Source organism: Athene noctua, chromosome 2 (genome assembly GCF_965140245.1).
Source record: "Athene noctua chromosome 2, bAthNoc1.hap1.1, whole genome shotgun sequence".
In the NCBI taxonomy this organism is placed as follows: domain Eukaryota; kingdom Metazoa; phylum Chordata; class Aves; order Strigiformes; family Strigidae; genus Athene; species Athene noctua.
Window position 1 is genome coordinate 128004482 of NC_134038.1, and position 26397 is coordinate 128030878.

At 37.4% G+C, this 26397-nt stretch overlaps 1 protein-coding gene across 6 annotated transcripts in view; it reads left to right on the top strand.

The window, feature by feature from the left end:
- Window positions 1-26397, top strand: part of CDK14 (cyclin dependent kinase 14) — a 319737-nt gene that overhangs the window by 132777 nt on the left and 160563 nt on the right. For all 6 annotated transcript variants that reach the window (XM_074900249.1, XM_074900255.1, XM_074900252.1 and 3 more), the window contains 2 exons: window positions 3635-3729; window positions 18900-18962. In XM_074900249.1, coding sequence (XP_074756350.1) covers window positions 3635-3729; window positions 18900-18962 — 158 coding nt within the window. The remainder of the gene's footprint in view (window positions 1-3634; window positions 3730-18899; window positions 18963-26397) is intronic.

Below are 26397 nucleotides of genomic sequence, written 5' to 3' on the forward strand. Positions count from 1 at the left end.
TGATGCTACTCAGGTTTTGGGTAAGAGTTGGCTACAGTCCATCTGGCTTGGCTTGCTCATGGAGTGAGTGTACTTTAGAACTCACTAGGGAACAGCAAAAAGCTCGCTGGCCAACACAAGCAATAAGGCAGCTTGCCAGGAGCTCATAATAGATGAGAGCATCCCCTTGTTGGAGAAGTCTGTGATGGTTATTCAAGCAAATACAATGAGTTTCCTTTAGGTATGCAAATATTGTTATTAGTCCTTGATGGAGAATTGCTGAGCGTTGGTACTTCTGGTGGCTCAGGTCATGAACTTGTGTACAAGTCACAGAAATTATCATCTTGGATGTCATTAATTATTGAAGTATGTCACTGATAGAATTTGTTGTAAGGGAATGTGCAAACACAGATGACAGAACAAGAACCTGCCCATTCAAATGAATATAGTATTTTGTCCAAAGTGTTTTTAAAAAGCATTTTAGCATTATTTGACACTGTGTGTCCTCAAAACTCTTTGGGGAAACGAATTAAAAGTGCTGCCATCTGTTTATCTTACATTTAATACTAAGGGTAAAAAAAGAGTGACAGCAGTTTTGAAACAGCATTATATAATTTTGTTGTTAAAAATACATGCTAAGGATGCAGTGTGTACTAGTATGTTGGTCTCACTTTTGTGAGATGTTGCAATGCTTTTTTCAACAATTTTAGTCTTTTTGTCTTAAAAGAAAACAACTCTGTGTGAAATTGGTGGATGATAATCACTGGATGGAGATGGCATTCTCTGGGAGAATTATTTTGTTCCAGAAGTAACACAAGGCACAGCAGCACCTGACTTCTTGTTGAGCTCCAAGAGCAGCTGCATTGGCAGCTTCAAAGGTGAAGTCAGGCTTGTCTCAGGCTGATGCTGATAGATCCCCTGGACTCTTTTTCATTCTCCTGGATGTGAATTTCTGGGTTTTGTCTTTGAGTTAGGGGAGTTCATCCAAAGTTCTATACCCTTTGAGCAAGAAGTTGTCCAAAAGAGGAGGTGTATTGGTCGTTTGTTCTGAAAGGGGATGTTTCCGGAAGAAAACCCACAGAGCAGTATCAGTTCATATTTCATTTTGTTTTAAAGTACTCTTTGGAGGAAGAAACAACTTTCCAATTTCAGACAACTTTTTTCTTTTTCTTTTCTTAATTTCCTTTCTCCCTCTTTTTTTAAGCAACAAAGCAGTATTTTCACAAAGACAGGCAACCTTACTGGCAAGAGTTCTGGTAGAAGAACACATGAGGTAATTCTCTTACTTTCACCAGTTATGCTTGGTTTCTCACAATATAAATTATTAGTGGAATTGCTTCTTATTTCCACAGGTTAAGATAAGTGCAATTAAGATGATTTTGCTCTACTATATTATTTACAGTATTTCACTTGGACTAATGGAGAGGACAGAAATCTCACCCTGCAGTTTATGTTTTGTAGCTATCGTAAAATATGGTAGATGTTGAATATTGAAGCTGTAAAATGGGAGAATTGGATATTAGAGAAGATAAATAAGAGTGGGGGAGGGGACGGAAGAGGGAAGACAGTATTTGCAAAGTCCTTGGGGTAAGCTGCTTTCAGTGTACTGTTTAAGCTTTAATGACCCATATACAGATTTTAGCAACAAAATAATGGCCAGCTAGAGGAATTAAAGGCCTGAGGTGGTGATCTGAACAGCAAGAGCTGACAGAGGTCATAAATACTATTACAGTTTAACACAGGATCTGCTAGGAGGCAGTTTTTATGTTCCTAGTGTCTCTGCATGTATGGTCATTTGACAAGGTTTGAGGGAAATGCTGGTCAAAGCTCAGTTACTGCAGTTGAAGCCTTCCTGGGGTTCCTCCAGGTTAAAAGTTCTCATTTCTGGTGCAAAGGTACCTTTCAGAACAGTTGTTCTGATTATCTGTTGTTTGTATCCATACCTTTTCAGTAGTAATTTTTTGTTGTCCTTTAAAAAACCAACATATCCAAATCTCTCCGAGCTTTTACTCTAAGAAATTCTCCAAATTCTAAGGTAAGGATCCCATGAAAATTGTGCTTGGTTCTTCCTTTGTGAAAAAAAAGCTTCTGCTTAATGTGTGGAATGTTAAAAGTTACTAGAGATGCACCGATCAAATATTTTAAAAGAATAATTGTAATTGCAATAGCCGATTTGCAGCTTCGTGGCAACATATTCAGAGCACAGGAAAGAGAGTCTCTGCTGACTCTGAATAGTGTGAGTTATGGAGTGCATGCCAAAGCAAGCTCTTTTGAAATGTTTCTTCCCACCACTTTAGCTAGGTTGAAGGGTTGCCTCATTCCTGGTCATGGAGTTTACTCTCAGGTTTGCAATCCTGTCATCAGGATATCTATGATACGCTTGCTTTGGAGCTGCTGTATGATATCTTCCCCTTTGCTGTCTAACTTCTGCCTAGCATGAGCTCTGATGTTTTGCTGCTGAGGATGCTTGTAGAGGAACACCAATTCAGCCAGATGCCATGTTGCTATTGTGTTGCTTCCTAGAGTGATCAGCTTGTCAGATCGATCTCTTAAAGACCAGTAGGAGAGACGATGTGTACTTACCCTAATTCAAAGCCAGATGACCCCTGGAGTTACCTCAGCCTGATGGATCGCCCACAATAGGACAGCGAGAGGTAGCAGTGCCATAGAAGCTCCCTAGCTTCCATTTTGCACAGTAGTGGAGAGAGACACACATTGTTTCTGTTACCCTTCCTCTTTTGTGAAAGAAGAAAGCTCCACATTATTCAGTACAGAAATATGCCACTCATTTGCATCTCTTTGTATCTGTTATTTACATTGCTGTGGTGACTGATAGTCCTGCTCAGATATATACATGAGATGACAAGGCACCAATGGCAGAATGACATAGGTAACAACACATGGCTTGTCGGTATATATTGCTAAAATATGCCATGTTTTGTGGAACATTAAATATGTAATATGGTATGCATATTAAATATGTATTATGGTATAAAAGAAATTTAGTGAAGGAGATCACCTGGAAGTTCACTAGGTAAGTCTTTATTTGCCAGTAGTCTGAAAACACTAGCTAGTGCCGTTAAAAAAAAAATGATGGCAAGAAAATACCAAGTATTTATTCTCATGAGCTAATACAGATGATTCCATCATACCTGTGTTATGTTTGAGAGAAAAAATTATTGCTTAAAACATTATTGTTAGGATAGGTGTGCTTTGTTTAGAAATCTGCTCTGTTGTGTTGGATAGGAAAGATGATGTTCTGAAAAGACATGCTTGACTTTTATCCAGGACAAAAAATTATCTTTTAAGTGTAGAAGCAAACTTGGTGTCTGGTTGATCAGATGCGAGTGATTGATTCACTTAGAGGAAGCTGCATAAGGAAAGCATCTCTTGCCTCAGCTCATTTTTGCCTCAAAGTGAAGTTGAGTTTGACCAGCAAGGTGGAAAAAATAGCACTGAATGGAAAAGCATAATATTCAGACACACTGAATATGTGGAACTCATGGACATAGAAGATACTAAAGTACAACTACTGGTTGTCATGTTATGAAATTCTGATGTCAAAAAAAATAATCCAAATCGCTAAAAAAAAAAAGCCAATTGATGTAAAATATTTGGATCCTTTTTAAGATAACATGTGTGTTTTGCTTTTCAGCATCTCTTTTGAAAGGATTGAAACATGCTAACATTGTGCTGCTTCATGACATCATTCACACCAAGGAGACCTTGACACTTGTCTTTGAATATGTGGTGAGTAAAATAACTAATGTTCTGGATATGTTCCAGAATGTATTGAATTTGGTGGAAAAGGTCTCTACCATCGGTGATTTGTGGATCAGGCCAAAATAACCCTTTACTTTCCTCAGGAGAGTGGAGGCTATAAGAGACAGTGCTTTGTACTGGAGTGTGCTAAAAGCGGAAGGCTGGGCTAGACCAGGTTCAGAGAAGGGACTACTAAGGCTCTTGAAGGACCTTAGATTGTTCAGTTGACTTTTCAAACTGGTTCCTTACTCTGCTTCCTAGTTATAGTTTGTTTATTAGAGCTTTATTTAAATTGTCATTTGTATTATTAGAGCAAATTTAAATTGTCTTTTGTTGTGACTGGCTTGTGCATAGTGTCCTTTTTTAAGCAATGTCAGTAAAAAAGAAGTCTGGCACATGCAATTTAGAATTTTGGGTTATTATTTTTTTGCCACGAATAGTGTTTTACCTACTGATTAAAACTTCGGTTTACATAGAACACAGTGTAATGATCTAATTGTGCTCAGAGTATTACTTTCCGAAGTCTTGAGCTTGGTCTCCTAATTAATCTTTTTTAGTTTTTCTAAGACAAACATATGGCATTTATGTAGAACTACTTCAACATTTAGATGTGGAAATATGCAATGTACTAGCATAATTAACCTCCCAGTTTTCACAGATGGGTCCAAGAACATGTAATTTAAAAGAAACAAGTGAGTCGAGAGAACGTTAGATTTTCAGTATAATATCTGTTATTGTGTTGTAATCAGTAAGACACTGCCTTTATAAAGTACAGTGATTACTAGTTTTATTCTTAGTATATCCCTGTTTAAGGCAGATGGAACTGTTTTGTGTGTTTCTTGGGAGCATCCCTTAATTTTTACATGATAGTGCACACAGCATGTTGTCTGGAGAAGCCATTTACCTTGGCTATTTACATAGAACTGCTACAGTGTAATAATGTGGGTATTCAGCTAGAGGAGCCTGCAGAGCAATTACATGCAGTACATTTTACTTCTACCTAAAGTAATGGAACATTAATGAAAATTTATTTCCTTTTCTTAAAATCAGTGATTCCTCTGCTCCAGACTTATACACTGAATTAGCATAGGAAAAGCCCTGATATTTAATTTTATGTAATGGTCAGTGTAGACTTATTTGCATAACTTTACATGAATAAATTTTTCAGTCCCTGTTATCAGCAGCTGTATTTGTCTGCATTCATCAGAACTGGTTGAGAAACGAGATGTATAGAATATGTTTCTCCCTAAAATAGATGGTTTTGTCTATTATACTAATTTCTGGATTTTACACCCAGTAGTAGTGTTTACAGACTCTGGCTCCCAGCCATGTGTTAGATCATGTTGCTGCCCATGATAAGCATGGACACAGGCTAAGCTTCATGCAGCGGCTAGCTCTGGATTCACTTAGCTGTTTGTTTTTCAACAGGGTGCTGTTGGGATTAATCCTGCTGGTGGTTGCACCTTTTAATTCCTATAGTGTTTGGTAGCTATTGAAACTGTTTCAGGATCTTATTTAGTGATGGTTTCTAGCAACTGATGCAAGCAGTATTTCAGTATGGTGGGCAGAGTCTTTCAAGGTCGTGTTCAAGAAGAAGGGAAAGGATGCCTTGTTCTCTTCAACCAGCCTAGGGACTGTACTGTAATGATGTTGTAACTTGCTGCTGTGCTGTGAGATGACAGAATTGCTTAATAAAAATCTGTTTTCATCGTTAGGTAGTGTAAAGTTCCAGGCCGATCAAATAGCTAATGCTATCTGATAATACTTCTGCTAGAGAATGCCCACGTAACCTGAATTGAATTCTTGTGGGTGTGCATGGTACAGGCTTTAACTGCATGATTGTAATGACCTTTTTTGTTTCTTTTGTCAAAGAGCTCTCAATGCATAATATGAAGGTACAGACACAAAAATTGCAGTTGCCCGTTTAAATCTACAAATTTGGCTGGTTGACTATGCAGTCTGGTTGTGTAATTGGTGTTACTGAGCTCTGTAATGTCTGTTCTGGGGTGGTTTTTTTTTAAGATCTGTACATGGTTTAGCTCAATAATATGAATGATTTATAGTGAAATCAGTAGAAATATTCATGTGACTAAAAATTACATGATGGCATACATTTTCAAATGACTGAGACCTAACAAACCTAAAAGGGGCTGAATTTGATTTACTTCATAAAGTGACATCATGGAACTGATACACTATTGCCATTAATCACTATTGGACATTTCAAACATACTAAAAACCATTTGAGTGAGATGTCATGATTAAATTAGGGATGAACAGTTAGTGATCCAAGAGTTCTCAGAAAATGGAAAATTCAGGTCGCTAGGTCAGTGACGATTCCATTGGGAAATTAATACTGATGAAATGTTTGAGGTTATCAGAGGTGTTCGTTTTCAGCATTGACCCTGAAAGAGTAGAATGAAATTTGATTTCTTGTAGCACCTTTTGTTGAAAAATGCATTGCCGTAATAAGGTAAAAGCTGAAAGCAGAATAGCTCCTGAAAGGAAACATGGCAGTGATTAAATTCTCTTAGTACCTCAAATTAGAATTTTTTTTCATATGGAAGCCTGTCAGATGAAAACATGACAGAGCTTTTTAACTTTAACCTTGGTGGTCCCCAGAAGCAAGAAAAGTCAATTTAAAAAAATTCTTTCTGACAGTTGAAGATCAGGAGAAGCTCATTCTCCCTATGAATATTCTGGTGATGAATATGGAAGAAGGGAAGGGGGACTTGCTCCTTTTGAATGAAAGAACTTAATTGAAAATAGTTAGATATATATACAGTACCTTGTTAGTAGGGCATAATTTCTTTGTATGCTTTGATAATTCTTATATCATCTATGATTATTGTTGGTCATTCAAGCATACTGAAAAGGGAGAGCCTTTTCTATTACCGGATGACTGAGAGCCATTGCTCATCACCTGAGGAGTTTTGAGGATGAGCTGCTTGGAATCACCTCTACGAAACCTGAAGGGCTGATAAGTCTGTCATGTATGAAGGGTAGAGAAAATGGTTTCCATATAGTTAACTGGGAAGTGCTAAACAAGACCCGAAAACAAAATGTGAAATTTTGACACACTTTGTGTATGGTATCTAAGACTGTAAAAGAAAATGGTCAGTTCAGCCTTAGAGTTCAGTGGAGGAGTATGACTGTTCACATAACTTTTGTTCCCCTCCTCTCCAGGCTCTGTTTAGGTGTTAGTTTATGTGACCTTGTGGGTATGCCAGCTGTAGTGCAAGTCACTGATACAGCCAGCTTTGCCCAAGGAAATGATGAATTTTACAGGTGAGATCTCAGGCATGTTGAGAGATCTTTGAAGATGAATTCACATCTGTTTGTTTTAAAATGATCATTAGCTGCTACCATTTGTTTCTTCAGTTGTTTATTTAAAAGGATGATGACTCTATTTAGAAACACTTAATTGCTGAAAGGCAATCCTAACCAATACATATTGCTACAGGCTTGGTAGAATGATAATGAGGTTTTTAGTATTATGCATAATTATGTAAGTATATTATTATCAATAAATGAACCAGCAACTTGTTCTATTCCTGTCATAAAAGTGAGCTGGTATAGCAATACTTTACATTACGCTTTCAATATTTATGAACTAGATTTGAAACAAGAACAGATACATTTATAATTGGAAGTATGAGTAATGAGTAATATTATTTCTGTCTCAACAGTGAAAAAACTCCAGACTAATCTAATGGTGTAATTTAAACCTAAACGTTTTCAATTACCTTGCCTGTTCTAATCTTTGTGTATGTTTTTCCTTCTTAAAAATTACTTTCCATTAAAGAAGAAAGTTTAACTCTCATTGCTTCATTATAGCAGATAAAAGAGGTTGTTATAAAATGAGGTGGTTTAGTAAAGTTCATTAGTTACATTTTTCTCCCATTTTCTTTAAGAAAAAAAAAAGGTGTTTTTCATTTTAATGCTAATTGAAAATGGCACATTATTTTAGTGGTGAGAGAGCGGGGAAAATCAGTGGAGTCCCAGGGCTGCTTTTGAGCTCTGTTCACTAGGATTGTTCAGCGGTGCTTAGTAGCTACTGGAAATTAGGGAAACTGAGCACAAAGAAGAAAGGGTCTTCTAATCCTTGATTGAAAGTTATTTGGAGCCTGTGTTACCTTATTTTGATGTGAGAAACAATGGTAATTTTCTTCCTGTTTGAGGACAAGGTGCTTGTCCAGCCACGGTGAGCGAGGTCTGAAAGCTAGTGAAGCTCTGCAACAAGCCAGATGCCTCCTGGCACCCTCTTGGCAGACACTCCTGCTTGCTGTGAACGTGCTTCATCCACCCTGGGAAGGAGCAGAGCTGTTGAGGGCTCCCAGCTTGGCAGCAGCTGAATTTAGTAGTTTCCATTTGCCTTGACCAGAGAAGGAGCCATTCTCCTGTTGGTTTAATCCCTGCCTCATGTCCCAGGCTTGCCCTGACTTGTGCTACTTAAATTGCAGTCAAAAAGATGACAGAGCAAGGCTGAGAGGAAGCAGAGAGGAAGGAAAATCCCCTACTAGTGAGAAGAGGCAGTAAGGTAATACAGCTTTTGGGAAAGCCTTGTTTTTCAAGTTTAAATCAGCAGATCAGAGACAGGAGCTGCTGATGTCCAAGTATAGGTTGGGAATGCAAAGTCAGCTTCAGGAGGCAGGGATTCATTCAGAAGGGATTTCAGAAGGAAATTGCTTGGTGCTTTGCCGAGAAATAAAGACTCTGCCGGACATGGGAATCAGCAGGAAAGAAAGAATGAAAAATTGTATTCATATTTAAATTAAAATACTCTTCCTAGGCTATAGTTTACACAGGTCTAGAAGGAGGAGGAAAGATATTAACTCAGTTTGCCTCATCCTGACTTTGCAGGATCTCACAAAGCTTGTGTAAACTTCATATGGAGGATGTATACTGATCAATAGATGTGTAAATAAGATTAATCAAAATTTACAAATGTCTATTGAGTGTCTAGTCTTTGTACAATTTACTCATGTTTTTTATAACCTTACTGAATATTGGTTAGATTTGCAGTGTGCTTTGCACCATTTAATAATTAGCATCTATTTTTAAAAAATTTTTAATAAGTGTGTTTAGCATAAGTATTTGAAAAAAACCACAACAAAATCAAAACATAAAAAACATTGAGAGTTAAGCTGACAGATGGAACACTGAAAATCATGAGAGATAGTCTGTCTACTGACAGGTCTCAATTATTTTTTTCCTAAATTACAGATAAAAATTTCAAAAGTCATTGTAGTCCGTCAAAACCACATGCATATGCCAGCAATAATAGTCTACTCAACACAGGTAAGGCCATCACCCAAAATGGTAAATTTGTACACACAAGGAAAACATGAATCAACTGGGGACCTGAGAGGAAAAACAAACAAGAATGACCAGCCATCTAGAATAAAGCTTTCTAAGGAAAAGTCAAAGTAAGCAGGGCTGTTTAGAGTTGAGGAAAAAAAGGATGAGAGGGTTACAAACCTCTAAATAGATTGGAGAGAAAGGCAGTGACCTATTTCCATGTCAGTGGTAAAAAGGATAAAAAAGAACATCTGAAACTGCAGTAAGGAAGAGAAAGATTAAACTATAGGAATGTGTCTTTAATAGTAATGATAGTAAAGCACTGAAGAAGCTACTATGGGCTGATGGTCTCTCTAATACTGGCAGTCTTTAGGACAGTTTAGACAGATAATCAGCAGAATGACATGTCATTGATAGTAGTTATAGGTAAGTTGATTATTTTTTCTTTTTGAGATCCTTTCTATGTGTATCTTTCTGCATCTTATTTTTTATCACTTAAATATGAATACCCATAGTCTTTCAGTGAAGTTATTACACTGTTACTTTCTGTATCAGGAACTGAAGAAAAAATGTCAGTTTATTTCACTACTTTAAACAATTTTTTTAAAAAATCCTTCCAGTTTTAGTTCAGTTTTGTTGTAGGGTTTGGTTTTTTTTTAGTAATTTCTATTATTTCTATGTTATAGATTTCTGGACAGCTTTACCATCAGAAATATTCTGGTGGCATCCCACACATTCCTTTTAATTTCAGTAATAAACTGGCATTGTCCAAGTCGCTCTGAAGTGAACCGTGACAGTATCTCAACTTGTACTAGAAATGGTCCAATCTAATTAAACTTTTTTCTCAGGCTTTTTAATAATGTGGGTTGTAACTGCTGTTTAATTCCTCTTAAAAGGAGAAATTCTGATTTATTCAGTGCAGACTGAAAAAACAAACAAAACACCAACCCAAAACTAGCTGTTTGGAGAGTGATGATTGCCATAATTCTAAATTTTAAAAATATTTTTTTCCTTTCTGAACTAGCAGTATACAGATTTGTACTAATTTAATCATACGGGTAAAAAGTACATCTATGAAATCTTTAAAAACAGAAACTTGGGTGAGTGATTCTGACAAAATAATAATAATAAAAACCCTGGAGTCAGAATGAAGATATCAATAATTGCAGATATCTTTATAATATGTTTATAGTTTTATGATATAAAAAAATAATTAAGGAATTGTGAATAAGAGAAATCAAGAAACAACCTTGAGTAATAAACAGAGCCAACACCTGAAAGTTAAAAAGGCCTATTCACTTTTTCTTGTTTTACTACTTTGAGTAAAGAGAAAACAATCCATGGAAGCATCATTTTTCTTTTGTGTGCCTTACAGTCTGAACTGCAATTTTCCCCATAGAATTTTTATTCAACTTATGATCATGCATGGACAGTTAGGATGAGAAGGCATGGCAGAAAACATCATTCAGTCAGAGTGAAGTCTACCGTAGGATGCCAAAGCTTTTATAGAAAGTGTTTGCGCTGTTTTTTTCCTGCCCTGAAGATGGCATTTTTTTGTAGCCCAGTACACCAGCATAGCAAAGGTTCTTGTGCCAGCTCAACTTGTGTGGATGTATCTATACTATCCACAGCCAGTACTGTACCAGTGTTAGTGTGGATACTCGACATAATGTGGCTGTATGGTGATTGTCAGCCTCCCTACCGTATAAGTGTTCTATTTACGTGGTCCTGGAGTGACTACTCTCACTAGGAGCTTAGGGGTATCTGCCATGCTCTAATGAGAAATTGTTTGTATCTTCAAATTATTTTTTTTTTACATATATATATATATATATATGTATGTAGTTTTAATAGTCAGTGCTATGAAAACCTAATGATTTAGCAAATTAAAGTCCACACACACATCTGTGTGGACGCATGTATTACAAGTTGCTCAGCTTGTAAAAATTGTCGCAACCTTGTTGACTTTGGGAACTGTAAGTTCATTTCAGTTTACACAAGCTGATGATCATCTGCTAGGTTTTGATCATACTAAACAGAAATTCCTGCTGATGTTTGAGATGCCATTCTTTTGTTAAAATAATCTCACTAAATTGTTTACTGTCTCTTTAATCCCATTTACTAAAAAGACTGATATAATTAAGATGGCCAGAGAATAAGAAAGAGAATGAACTGGCATCTTTAGGAAACAGGATTCTGTTGAAGATCTTAGTTCATCCAGCAGTTCTTTCTACGGCAGAGTGTGTCTCACTTGTCAAAGTCACAGAGCGGGTTGCTGCTCTTTGTGCAACAAACAGAGACTTTGTATCAATAAATAAATAAATATATATTTTCTAATAGCAACCAAAATCAGAGAATTGTCCATTCCCTTTTCTCTCTAGCATTTTCAGGTAGGTTTGTATGTGTATTATGCACTCCCCCACCACTCAAACTCCTTTTCTACATAGTATTGTTCATGTGTTTTGAAGTGTATTTATCTTTGTTGACAGCGAGAGAGAAATCCAAGTCACTAGAAACATCTGTTAGAAAATTGTTTTCGTTGAAGATGTCTTGTGTCTTTTTTTTTTTTCTTTTTTGAATCCCTAATATATATCTTTCCCCTGCTGCTCAGCCCAGCTGGTGCTATTGCCTTCTGCTGCTTTTCTGGAAGTTGCTTAGGTATTGCCCAGAGATACCTTGTAGGGTATTTTTTGTTAGCTGGCTAACAAAATGGCTAACACTGCGTTGTCTCATAGTGGGAAGCCACAGAAATACTTGAAAATAAGAATCTATGACACTTCTGAAAATACCAGCAACATGAAATTAGTTTAAACTGTGGTGCAGTAATCTGCAGAGCACTTAGGTTGGAGGATAGATGTCATTTAAAGAGAATTAACTTTTCTTTGTTCTCCTGTCACTTCAAATATTCCTACTGCCTGTGCTTTTATTGGTAAATTATATTATCGGTTTAAGAATTTGTTGGTGATAAAAGGGAAAGTATTTTAGTCAGTAAAACTGCTAGGGCATAAATAATGTGTGCTCTCCTTTGAACAGAGAAAAATGGCTTGCAACAGCCTCGCTGCCTCAGTGGAGCAGCACAATCTGTCTGCTGCATGATGGCATTGCCGGCAGCCAAATACTCCCGTTTTTGTTTTAATGGAAGGGTTCTTTCACATTGCTGGTTTTACATGATGGGAATGCGGTTGGAAATGCTTCCTGTTCCATTCACAAGCCCCAGGCTCTTCATGCATTTCAGCTTCAAAAATGACAGCTGAAACCAATTAGGCAGAATTATGGGACAGCTAAGTCACATGGAGATTTTTCATGACTGAGGAAGAGGAGGGAAAAAGAATGTATTGCAGGGGAAGTAGAAGTGACTAATTTAATTAGAAGAGAATGACAGTCACATTATTATTATGGAAAAGGGCTGGCAAAGTTGAACTAATTTCATGTCACTGGCTGTGCCTTTGAAAGAAGATGTCCTGCCCTTTGTCTGCACATGTTTGTGTTTGGTAGCAGAGCGTCTGATTTCTGAGCAAGATAACTGAGGAAAATAGTTGATGTTAAAGCAAAGCACAGAGCGTATCTGAGGATATTTGTAGCTTGTGGTTTACTCATTTATTCATTAGAATTCCTTCTTCAAGGGGAGAAGGGAGGAGTCTGAACCATCAACATTTGTCTCATTCTTTTTCTGTTTGCATACTCTCTCTCTTCCAGAAGTAGGATGCTTCAGCTGTATAAATATCAGCCTGGATTCTTTTCCCTTCAGCAGATGCTTATACACAGTATGCTCACAAACATAAACATGCATGTGTCTACTAACATAAACCAGAGTCTTGCTGAATAGAAATGACCTTCATACACTTATAGACTGTCACAAGTTTAAAGCAAAGCCCCAGTTCATTTCTTCATGTGAGACTGGAGACAATATTCCTAAGGTAAATGAAACTTTTTGCAGTATTGTCATGGTAGTTGATGGTGTGTGGGAGAAGTGAGTGGAAAACATTACAGACAGAGTCTGAGCAAGCATGCTTTTTTTTTAAAATTTTACTTTGGGTTTTTTCCTTGTTCCTTGACGAAGCTTGAGTTTGCTTAATCCTTCTACAACTCTGTTGATTTTTATTTAGACTCTGAGCAGTTATGTTGGATAAGTAACTTAATCTCTCCCTCATTTTCATGTACCTGTAGGAGTTGTGATACTTGCCTCCATCGTAGGGAGGAAAATACTTGAAATTCATTGAAGTATGGGTCAAAAATGGGCATTGGCTGATGTGCTTCTACGTACAGTTTGGAAACAGGAGAATGGTTGAACTAGCATAGCTGAGCATGAATTTTGTATTTCCTGTCCTTGTTGTGTGGTCTCTGGTTTAACCAGAACTCACGGCGTCTACCCCAGGAAGGGTCAGGGGTTTTCTAGTGCAGGTCTAGTTACTTGAGATGTGTGCTGAGGAAAGGGTTTGTGTTTCAACTTGCTGAGAGAAGGTAGCACAAAGGCTTGACAAAGCCTTCTCAAGGATGTGTAGCTGTGTGTGCCAGAACCCTGAAGTAAAGTCACAGCCCTGGAGCCATAGTAAAATACAATTATTTGAAGAAATAAGATGCCCAAATCTGCCTCAGGTTGCCTATATTTATTTTTAATTTCAGCCAAAATGGCCAAGACATCTTAAACCTGTAGCTGGAGGACCCTTATTGTAAACACTCAAGCCTTACAGGATGAGCTTGGAATTTGGAGAATGGGTAGCCTTTGTGCTGTGGGTGGCATTGAGCTATTATTTTGAAAATCGCCCCAAATTTAGTCAAGTGATAGGCTTCAGAAAAACTGTCATTTGTACTTAAGAACTATGTCTTTGAAGATTCCCCCTCTCCTCTCAAAGACTTGGCTTTAGTCTTTCACTTCAAATATTGTAGACTGCATCCCCAGAGGAAGTGAAATTATTTCTGGGGGAGACAGCAGTGGGAAAAGAGATCAAATTGTTCACTTAAAGCAGATCAGATTTTGTATAAAACATTGTTGTGTTAGTGAGGTGGCAAAGTCGAGATCTTAAAATTAGACAACAGCAAGATAAAGAGGGCCCATACAATCTCCTTTTACCATCCTTGTGGAAGAGCCTGTTGTGCAGCTCTGAAGAGGACTGTGTGGTGAAGGCATGTAGTGGTGGTTGAACATTTCTCATTTTTTTGTGGATGTTGGAACTAGGGTGTCTTTTGGCGTTCCTGCCTCATTCAAAGTATCATTTCAAGATAAGGCAGGTAATACTGCAATAGAGAACTGGGTTCCATCCCTGCTATATTGGGAATCCTTGCTATATTGGGAATCATCATCACCATCACAAATTGCTGTCATCACAATTCAGATATGACCAACTTCTGCTATTCAAGCATGAGATTCTCAGTCTTCCTTGCAAAAAGTGTTATACGTTCACAGCTGTAACTGAAGTCAGTCAAAACACAGAAGGTGAAATAGTGCCAAATCCTCTGAAAAGTCAAAACCAAAGTGCTTTAAATGGAGTTGCCCAAATCAGTGATACTTAAGACTTTTTTCTCTTTGCTTCAATTCCCTACCTGATAAAATGGAATAATGCCACATCTCCCCTGGATTGCTGTGATGTTATTTTATGTTTGTGAAGCGTGTGAATAATGTAGCAATAAGCAGGGCAGGAAATCCTGGGAGATTAATATTTCTGCCATCAAAATAGTAAATAAGCCAGAGACTGCAAGCTGCGTGAGAACTGGAAAAAAAAAAAACAACAAAACAAACCACCATAAAACCAGCACAGCTGTTCTGTAATCAAGTACCTCCTATTCTGTTCAGTGAGTATGTCTAATCCTGTAAGGAGAAAAAAGTATGTGATCACATTATGAATTATAAAAGTTATAATGTACATTTATTGGACAAACAAATAAAATGTTGGATAAACCCCATTAATTTTGGACTTTCCAAACTTTTGAAATTCTTCACGGTGGAAACTTGATTTATCTCTATTCACTGGTTTTGTGTAGCTGTTATGAACAGATGATTGCTAATAGATTATTTGTGCATATAAGTGTGGGTAAACTAGTGGAGTGTTAAGAGAAGGGTTTAATGGGACTTTGAATTTAAGATGAAATATCATATGTTCTGTCATCATGGGATTACTTGGGGTGATTTATGTGTGTTGGGGATTAACGGTGTGGCTGATAGAGTTGTTAAAAACTAGCTCAAAGCAGACTTGGTCTAGTCAGGTCCACCTGGGACCAGGATGTGTGTGACAGATATTTGCAATTATTTGGAAGTCTGTGTACTGCATTCCCAGTGTATTCTGCTTCCCTGCGAGGTGTCCTCACCCTCTGAGACAGTGGAGAAAGGACTGTAAAAGGTGTGTTGCTTGGTTTGTTTCTTGTCTTCCTGCCTTGTTTCATCATAGTTTTATGTCACTGCCACTATGTAAATTGTATCTTGAATTTTTCTTTAGGGTATATATTTTATTAGATCAAGGTGGCAACCACAGTAAAGATCCTAGTGTCAGAGTATGGCATGCTGTATCTGCAGCCACTGTTCCACTTGGGAAAGCATGTTGCCTTCTACCTCAAAATATAGCAGTGAAGAGAAAGACTCCATTCATCTGTATGGTACCAGTTTCATGGAATACCATTAGAAAACTGCTTTCATCCAGTTTGCTATCTGTTTTCTTTTTTAATACTTTCCTGAAACTTGTGTTCATGTCGACTTCAATGTCAGTTGAACACACAAGCACTGAAGCAGACACTTGCCTGCCAAAAGGGAGAACAGGTTTAGAAATATCTGTCCCTGCAGTGCTGTCAGCTTTCCTGGCTATGCTAATATTTAATTCAATGTGCATTGAGTCCCTAGCTTGGGAAAAGAAGAACAGCTGATGCTGCCTTTGCTTTACTGCTACTTTTTTTTTTTTTTTTTTTTTTAAGCAAGGAACAATGTACTCTATAAGTTGCTTTCCCAGTTGGTACCATTGTGTTTAGTTGCGTTTATGAGAATAACTCTAACATAGTTTTATGAGGGCAAATTCTTGAAAGATTTGAACAGAAGAGACTTTCCATTTCTGTTTATTGTCTGAATAAATATTTGGTAGAGGTTTCTTTGTGTCTGTAGCATGTGTGGGGGAAAATATGTATGCCAAAAGACTGCAGCACAACTGACTCTGTAAGGTTTCCAGGATTCTGTAGAAATTGCTGCTTATGTTGAATTTTAGTTAGATGTGAGTAATTGGTTTTTGAAGGAGAGAACTACTGATGCAGAAGGTGATACTGGACTCCATTTGTCCTGGTCCTTGATGCAAATGATGCAAAACACAAATAGGATCATCGCTGATGTTCATGTTGGGAGGAAATGCATCCAAATAATAACTGAAATGTAAGAAAATTGAATTATCCTCACAATTCTTTGCAAGTATATTGGAAATAAAAAGATGACATTGCTGTTCCTAGTGATGTGACTCTGAAGGGGATGTTCTTAAGAAAGCTTTTGGTGAACAGAAGGGTGCCACTAGTGAGCAGCTGGGGTGCTGGGGCTTCAGGGATGAGACCTTCAGAAGTTTGGGTTTGTCTTCCTTCAATCTGATTTCTGTTGACTGACTAGTTGCAAATTGTAGAAATCAGTAGAAGGTGAAGAAGCCAGTAAGTTTCCCACCTACCAGGTTGTCTGTCAACCACAAAGACTGAGACTGAACTTCAGGGTAATAATAATCCTCCTGCTTCAACCAGCCCATGTGAGGAAGCATGCTGTGCTTGGGGGTTGTGATGGGTCCATCTGAGGCACCATGGTAGGGGTGGGACAGCACTGCCCTGTTCACCGTGCCAGCCTTTCTAAAGCAAAACTTCAGGCTTTTCTTTAAAATTCTCCCAAGCACTGCAGCTGCTGTCCGTATTCAAAAATTTGTATTTAAGTTAAAGAGAATGTGTTATTCCACCGTGGTGGCATTTCTCTTCAATAATACATAACCCATTAAAATGGGGGGAACCCCTCAAACTTATCTGACAGAAGCCATCACTTGTAGTAATAGTATTTCAGCTGATACTTTGCCGAGGCAGACTTGTGCAGGGGTTAGTGACAAACGGCAAGGCTAGCAGATGACTTTGTTCAAGTATGTTTCCTTGGTGTTGATACAATAAAACAAGACAAAAATGGGTAATGTGGTGATGCATATGGAAGGATGACCGGTCTGTTTTTGTCATGGCTTATTTATACAGCCCCAGAAAACTAACTGGAAGAAGAGAAATACGTACGTGGAGTGGCCAAAGATTTTACAGAAACTAGGAATAAGTCTTTAAGCAAACGTAGACTTTACGTAAAATACACTTCACTGACAGTAGCTTTTCACTGGTAGAGGTGTATTTATTTTTTAATTTTCTTTTTAAATGTATTCATTTATCTGTTAACTATTAATTGAAGTATTGCTTGCTGTAGCTTGTGTTTTGGAAGAAGCCCTGTTGTGTTGTATTTAGTGTGGTTTGCCTGTTTGAGCATGCCCTCTGCCCTTGTGATACTCACACTATTCATTTTGGGACTCAAGTGATTTCCTGCAGCCAGGGCACTTGCTCTCTTGAAGCCAGGTAAGAATCCCTGAAAAAAAGGTGTGCTAATGCACAAACTAGTCAACCAGTGTATCTCATGTCGTTACAATGTTAATTCTACATACACAGTGTGGTTTTGCAGTTTATGACTTCAGAAGAGATTATACAGAACAGTTGTGGCTAGCACCTATTTTGGTGTCTTGGAAGATGTGAACTTTCCTATGTATCCATATAAGTCTGCGAAAGAGCACTGAAGAATGGCTCCTGGACTTGGAAATGCTGCACAGAGAAACCATTCTGCTATGCTGAAGGCAGCTTTTGTCCAAAACTCTCACCTTGAAAACTGCCTATGTTTAGTTGGGCTGTATGTGAGTCAGGTACTGCCAAGTAGCTTTTCAAGGAATGCTGGATGATTTTTGCCAGATGTGTTCAGAAACCAGATGTGAAAGGCAGAGTCTGTCTCCGAGTTTTTGGTGGTTAAACTAGTGCATATTTTTGCTTTGTTTATTTATTGTACGTAATTGTAACATAATTCCAGAAGCTGAGTTATGCAAGCAAATCAGAGAAGAAACATGACACTTGAGTGAAAGTGTGCTGCTGACTGGAAGGAAAGTGAAGACATGCAAGAGAAAAATTCAGTGAAAACAGCATTTCCATAGTAAAAGCAATAGATACTTATTAATTAAAAAGAATATTAAACTACACATTGCAAGCCTGCTTATTTTCTGAGGAGATTTTATGGTATATTTGCAGGGAATATAGGCAACTATCAAATGAAAACAAAGTTTGGAGTCTTCAGTGAAGCTGTTTTCTAAAGTAGTTGTACTTAACAGCTGCATAATATGTGCTACTTTTTGAGCTGGGAAGTATCGTTCAATACTCTGTTATGCAATGTCTTTCAGATTTATTTTCTAAACCATTAGACTGTCTTAATCTAGGATCACCATGAAATTACATTTGAAAGACAGTGTTTTAATGTGAATAGTGAGAGTAGTATTTGAGAGTTCTCCCTTTAGGTTCTTCCTCTTGCCTCCAGATATTATCTTCATGGTATTGATGGTGATATTGTCTTTGCAAGGTATAAAATTATACTAAAATTCAAGTAATTAATTTACCATACACAGGATGTTAGGAAAAAAATATTTAATCTCTTTTTTGTGAATATTCATATCAGTCAAATTACCAAGGTTGTTAAATAAAATGGGAATGTAAAGGTACAAGTGTGTATGTGCACGTGTGGCTGAAAAATGTCTTTATTTTCCATTTATTCTGTCCACTCCTAAGGAGAAGGATATTTATTGCTGCAGTCATACAGATATTAATACCCTTTTTTCCATCTGACTTTCTTTTAGCACACTGATTTATGTCAGTACATGGACAAACACCCTGGAGGGCTTCATCCAGAAAATGTGAAGGTAAGAGTCAAAAAGAAAGCATGTATTCAAGGCAAATGCACTAGCAGTAACTGTGTAAAATGTCATGTCTTGTTTTATGGAAACTGATTATTAGCTAAAGGGAAAATGATTGGCATATGAACTATATTTTAAAATATAATTTTCATTAAAAGAAATTAAAAATGCAAGTATTTGGACACTCCCGCAAAAGAACCTGTAAAGTCTGTAGAATTGATTCAGAGCCTGAATATACGAGTAAATACTGTTACATTGTTGGTAACCCCTCCCCTCCATTCAAACATTTTCTCTTAAGACAAGACAATACTGCCCTAAAACCCCTGAGTAAACATGCTTTAGGCTGTCAGTGCTAGATCTTCACTGAGGTAAGTCATTGTAGGTTCACTGAGTTTGAGGGCACTGTAATGAATGCTATTAGATGAATGTACTGCTTTTTATGTTAGCATGTAAAATCTTCCCTAATTTTTTTGCTCGCTCACTTTGATGAAGCATTTTTGTAGCTGATCTCACTTTTGAAAAATATTTTTCCTTCTAAGGTAGATACTGAGAATCATCATGCAGGAAGGAGGGAGTTTATTAGCAGGATTTAATGGAAAGATAGATTGTTAGAGGCTTGATCCAGTTACTTTCTGGGAAGTCAGCCAAATTATTTTAGCATCAAAGGGAAGCCAATCAGACATGCAGAATGTGTTGTGTGTGTATAGATCACCCAGATGATATTTGTTACACTTGTCTTGCACTTTGACATCAGTCCCGTTGTTGTTCCATTTTGGAAGTGTTTAAATCTTCACTTATTATGCTGAGAGCTTTATTCCAGTATTTAGTTTCTTGAAATTGAGAAGTTCATGGAAAAAAATAAATCCCTTTCCTGGAAGACTCAAAAGTCCTGTTTGGCTTAAGAAAATATTTTAAAAGATGCATTTTTTTTTCCAGTAGCTGATCATTGTTGTCCATCAACTAGTTGTACAATGTAGGTTGATTAATTTTCTGTGTTCTTTCACTGAAAAGTGGCATCTAAAACATAGAAAGTTAGATGAGAATGGCTGCCATCTAAAAAAAAAAAAAATATTAAGAAAAAGTCTTCCTTACTGCATGTATTTGGCCAAACTAAAAAAAAAAAAATAAATAAAAAAAATTATATGATGTGTATGCTGCAAGATAGCATCCTTGTAATGTACAACTGCCACACAGATATTTTGCTATCGTGGACAGGGAAAGCCCATGGGTCTCCTCCCAGTGCCAGCTTCACAGTGCCTCTGTGAGTGCAGCACTTCGAAATGACTGAAGGTGGGTGAGGTGGGACCTGCTTTTTGGCCACTAAAACTTTTGAGCTTTCTTCAATGCTCATTTTCCTAAGCAGAATTTCATGTGCTGAATGTGCTTGTTAAAACAATGGGTTTGTGTTTCATTTCCCTGTGTGGATACTTTTACATTCGCCTCTCTGAGTTTTGGGATGAGCTGGCTTTGAAAGTTTGAGCTACTTCAGATTTGCAAGACCTACTCCAAGGCTGCAGTGCTGTATAGCTCAATATTTAATACGCAGTAGTCATTGTAGCTGTAATTGTTCCCTGCTGAGAAGACATCCTAATTCACTTTTTCTTGATCATATGAGGGCCCAGTGAGCTTGTCTTTGAGGATACTAGGCATACGCGGATAATTAGGCTTGCTAATGCATCACTCCTCTAAATCCTGAGATACCCGTCTTTTAAAGCTGTGGAGAGAACTGCAGCAGCAGCATTTCCCTTTCAAATTTTGCTGCATGTATTCCTGTGGCTATCTTTGCCATCTAACAACTGTGTTCAGCAACACTTCTGAAGCTTATGGACACATTAGAAATATTTCTTTCGAGGAGCCAAGTGTAGAGTCCTGATGTACTGCTAGGTCAGGCTTTTTTAAAGTCCAGATAGATAATTTAAAAAAAGGATACTGGGGGCGGGGGGGGAGAAAAAACACTGGGAAGTTGGAGCAGATGAAACTACTCTTAGACCATGAGCAATCCCATTGGACAATTAAAATTTTTTTCCTGTTAAATAATATTAATGGAAATTGATTATATGTGTGTTTAATAGACTCTCTTGCTGGGCCAGCAGCAAAGGCTAGCCTTAATTCATGCAGTAATTATTAAAACCTACCATGATAATCTGAGCTCCTAGGATTTTAAAACTGAATCAGCCTGCCTGAGGTTTTCAGTGAAATACCTGCTCTCAAAGCTGAGTGAAAAATACCTGCTTACCCCAGAAGTGATTTCTTCAGCTGAAAGGACAGGAATTGCAGAGAGAAGGGAACCTAATCATAAACCGAGCCATATACACTAACAACTCCCAGACCGTCGCCAGCATGCAAAACTAAAAAGCTTGCACTCCTCTCTTCTTACAGAGGAGTTAAGAGGATTACTGCATAATATCTCAATGCTTTGTTACACTGTACTCAGTTTATCAACTTATGTAATTGTGGTTCTGAGTCTTTGCCATCAATTTTGGTTTTAGCTTCTGGACAGAGTTGTCCGTCTGGAGCTACAGATGATTTTTAAGGGTTGAGCTGAGCCATGTTAATTAGCCTTCTCTCTCTGCTAGCCCCTTCTTGCTAGAGGTCCTTCAAGAATTTAACTTTTAGTCAGACTTTTAGACAGTGTTTTTTCAGAATCACTTGTTACATGATTCCTAAATCCATTTAAAAAAACTTCCAGTTGAGCAATTACATTCCAGCAGCAATAATTATTCTTGGCTCTCTGGGGCTAACCTGTGGGATTTAAGCCATTGATGGTCTCCCCATATGACAAAAGGCCCCCTGCCTTTTAATTTTGTTCTTGAGGAAAGTATTGCTTGCTGATGGATATTTCTTTCTGGCTTGTTGCCAGTTATTATAAATACATAACCACATAATCATACATCTTTCTTTTTCCAAGAATATTATACAGTAGTTCCTGTGAAGCAGTACTTTATAGGAGTGCAGAAGCAAAACCATTATTTACTTGTTTTGGTTTCTATAGGACATCTTCAGCCTAATTATATTTCTGAATTTTCCATATTTACAAGCTACAAATAATGCTTGTTCCCTCGGGCTTATTTTTAGATGAAGAGTCATAAATAGAACAAATTCCAAATTACTTTGATGGACACACATATTGCTGTCCCCTTGGGTGTTGTGTTTGACATTGCCTTTCTTTGTGGTTTCAGACGGGTTATTTGCTGTCACTTCAATATTTTAAATAAAGAGTAAGCAGAATATTGTAAGTATGTGGAAGTAGAAAGAAGAATGTCTCAGTTGGCAGTTGTAGGAGTCTTGGGACAGTGTGTTTAAACAAACAAAAAATTTTGCTTCCTAAACTATTAGGTGTAGCTTTTTGGTGATATATATGTATTTATAATAATGATTTTGTAATTCGTGTTTGGAGGCACAAGTCTTAGAAATAACATTAGGTTTTAAAACCTTCAGAGAATTTGTGTGTGAGGCTGAGATGTTTTTAAAATACCCATCCCTGAGAATGTTAAACCAATTATCCTGGTGACATAAATGTGATTGGGTACCTGCAACATCTTTATCGCCTAGAAGGGGAATTGGCAGAACAAGTTGTTTCAATCCATAGATTCTCCAAAATCTGTGAACTCCAAATAGACAATTCTATAGATCTTTGGTAACTAACAAGCCTGCGTAGCTACCATTTATTTATAACTATATATTAATATACTGTATATGATATTATAGTTAGAGATAAGGAAAGAAAAGATAATTGGTTAATAAGTTCCTGTTTAGTAGGAACAGCCTTATCTCTTCTCTGGTTTTGAAAACATCTTTCTCTGTTTTATTGCTTGCCTTCAGTTTTGGAAAATCTTAAATACATGGCCCCATATATAATTATGTTTCTGTTGGAAGCTACTGCTGCAGCCTTGTACATGGTTGGAGCTAAGAGTTGATTTGTAGGTGTACACTGTGTGGTGCTTGCCAGGCTGCAAAATGTGCTGTGGCAAAGTGAGGTACAAGACTTGCTCCTGACTCTCCCTGAGCTGTTCTGCCTGGCCCAGACTACTGGAATCTGTACTCCTGGCTTGCTTTCCTACAGCTGTTGCTGCCTTTAGAGAGAGTTCATACTTCTTGGACTCTTAAATTGAATCATCTGGATTGCTTCCTACAGCAGGAACTCTAGTGGTTCACAGCGGCTCACTGACACTGCCATTGATCTTTATATGATGATCTTCATTCTGATTTGTGTTCCTTTCTGTCTGGTACAGGGCCATCTCCATCAGCCTTTTGACTTATCCACTGGGTTATCCTGAGTCTTTGTTTGCAGCTGGCCATAAATTGTTCTTGTTTCGTAAAGTCATAATCTAATTTTTAAGTATCTTTTTTCTTCCATTTCAGCATGTCTCATGAAAAATGTAATTGTTCTTAACTTCTTTTAATCTTTGAAATATCATCTTTATTTTAACTGCAGTTTTACTGCATATTATGTGTTCCAAGTAATGCAAGTAAATTCTTCTTTATGTTTTGATGCGTTTATTTTATATTGAGTCAGTTTTCTGTAACTCCTATTACCAGTGGAACAAGTGGATCACAGGCTTGCATCTGTCATTCCTGCCTTAAAATAAATCTGTTAATGGAAGCTGATTTGCTTTTTAATTAGTGATGCTGCATTGAAATAGCTGTAGTCTTTTGGGAGAAGCATCCTCATTTTTTTCTCTCTGCCTTTTTTCCTCTACTTGCAGCGTTAGAGGTAATATCAATTTGTGTGAGCATTTGACTTCAAAAAAACATCTTTGACAAAATAAAAAGACACTTGCCTCTGACCCACTGTTCCTCAATCTGTACAACACCTGCCTGAACGACAATGGGGCTGTCACCCAGATGAAAACTATCTCTTGTCTTAATCACTCTCAAAATCTTTTACTTTAGGCAATTTGTAGAGGTTCCTCTCGTCTACTGTGACCAGAGGGAGAAGGAACTTCCCAGTTTGTTCTTATTCCATCTAATATTGCTGCTCTGATTTGTTCTTCTCCCTGGTCACTTTTTCTCTTCCCAGTGCCAAAAAGTGATACGAAGAAATAGGCAGACCCTCTTCTTGAACTTTGCACTCAGGGAACAGGAATATTCAGCCTTCTTCCAGGAGCCTTCAAGGCTTTCAGCTCTTACCCACCTCAATTCTGAGCTTTCCTTGCTTGTAGGAAGCAGGGCACCACAGCCTTCTATGCATAATTGAGGGATATTTTTGAAGCAAAACCTCAACCAACTCAGCTCTACTCCCACCACAACCTTTGAAAATGTGGTGTATCACTGTAATAATAAAATGGTTGACTGCCTAGGTCACATGTAAGCTGTGTGGCAAAGCATGGAGTAGAATTTGGGTATATAAGTTTCCTAGGACAGCCCAATAATCTCTGTAAAAAATATGCTTAAATTTCAGCAAAAAACTGTAACTAGTTTCAGTCTTAAAACTCTACAAAAATAGTTTAAAAGAAATGTAATTAATAGGAATTATTGAAATGTAATGGGATGCTGCAACATTTTTCTGTGCCAAATGCTCAAGATCAGTCAACTTTATAGCATTCTAAATTTAAAAAAAAAAAAATAATCCAAAATCATATATAATAAAAGTACTGGATTTATTAAACCAAGGTTTTAATACTGTCTGCCTAAACAAGATGAAGTGCATGTTGAATTGAAAATGTTGAAATACAGTGATGGTTATCTGTTGTTATCAGAAATCTCTGGCACTTAATTACTTGCGGTAGTCATTTATCCCTCTCCATACAGCAGTACTGTGAACATTGTCCTTAACTAATGGTTGCAGTTTTAAAAGTTGAATCTGTTTTTGTCAGATGAGTAAGTTTGGCTTTTAATGACTAATGTGAAAATCTCTAATCTGAGTCAAAGCCATAGGGTAGTTGTCATCTGATGTCTTTTGTAAACATAAATATCTATCATTGAACTGATTACAGCTTTAAAATAATCTGAAGCACAAAGGGTAGGGAAGAATTCAGAACATGGAAGGATTAGGCAACTCCTGTACCCAATCCACGTGAGGCTTACTGCGCTTGAAGTGCAGCTGCTTGAACTTTGGCAGTAGCAGAGCATTGTGTACTGGCTCTTGCTAAGCAGTAGCTCCGTTTATTATTAAACCATATGCTTGTTAGTAAAGTGTAGTATCTGAAAAGTATGATAAAAATGCTTTGGCTTTTAGGGTTACAGTTGTGTTATCGGTGTAGGCCTCCCTGGTGTGCTTCTATTTTCTTTCCATTGTGTGATTGTATAAGTGTCAGTAGCGTGGACAAGAGGTTTGTGTTCCCCTTTTTCGTGGGAGATGTGTTGAATCACATGGCCAGTCCTACACCCGTATGTGACAAATGTGTGGTTACAGCATGGCGGGGAAGCTGTGGCGTGTGAGTGCCTGTGTGTAACTAGAGATGTCTGATGAAGAGGTTGATTGCCGTAGTTTGAGGTACACAGGAACTGGGCAATTAGACCATGATAATACATCCAGCTATAATGAATTTTCATGTCTTGAATCACCTATCATAATGACTCACTGGAGTTTGGAGAAAACATTCTTTTACTCTAAGGTGAATACCTGCTATGGTGGTCCTTTTAATTTTATCAGTTTTTACTGGAAGCAAATCTAACTAATGTCATGCTTTTGAAATCTCTCTTCTACTCGCTGAAATTAGTGATGCCGCTCATGTAGAGTTCAATTAAAAATATATTTTAACAGATACACTAAGCAGGAAGGGACGCTGTTTAATGTGGTTGAGAAGTTGCTATTTTTCATTCCTCATTCAGCGAACAAGCAGGTGTACAGCAGACAGAATAATGTTATGCCAAATTAAGGTTGTCTTTTACATGTGGCATTGAGAATTGATTATTTAAATTAGACTTTTTAGTTATCAGACATTAAATATGGCATCAGCATTTCTCTCCATGTCAGTCTTGTCACTTAAAGTAATGATTTGATAATATGCACAACTGAACAGTAAACGCAGAATCTTTATCAGTGTGTTAATATTCATGCTAGAAGAATGTCACTTTCATATCTACTGTGTGCATGTGTAATTTATTGTCTGTATGCTCCTCATGGTTCACATACACTAAAAAACATGAAAATATTGTAGGGATGAAGAAAACGTTTTTTCCAATGTCTTTAAAATTGGTGAAGCACCAATTGCCACTCTGACCCAGTTCCACATGGAAGTAAATTGGTGAAAGGTAGAAAAGGAGATTTAATTGAATTGAGTTTATTTTTACTTTTGCCATTCAGGAGAGAAAATCTGAAAGAGTCTTACACTTACTGAACATTAGCAGATGACGATAACTGATCATTAGGGAGTGTCTTTATACTCAGTTAATTAAGCACACCTTCCTCATTGCAAATGACTAGTAGTACCCAGAGGGGACAAAAAATGATTAAAAGAACATCAAAGAGAACAGAAGTTAGCAAATTAACACTTTC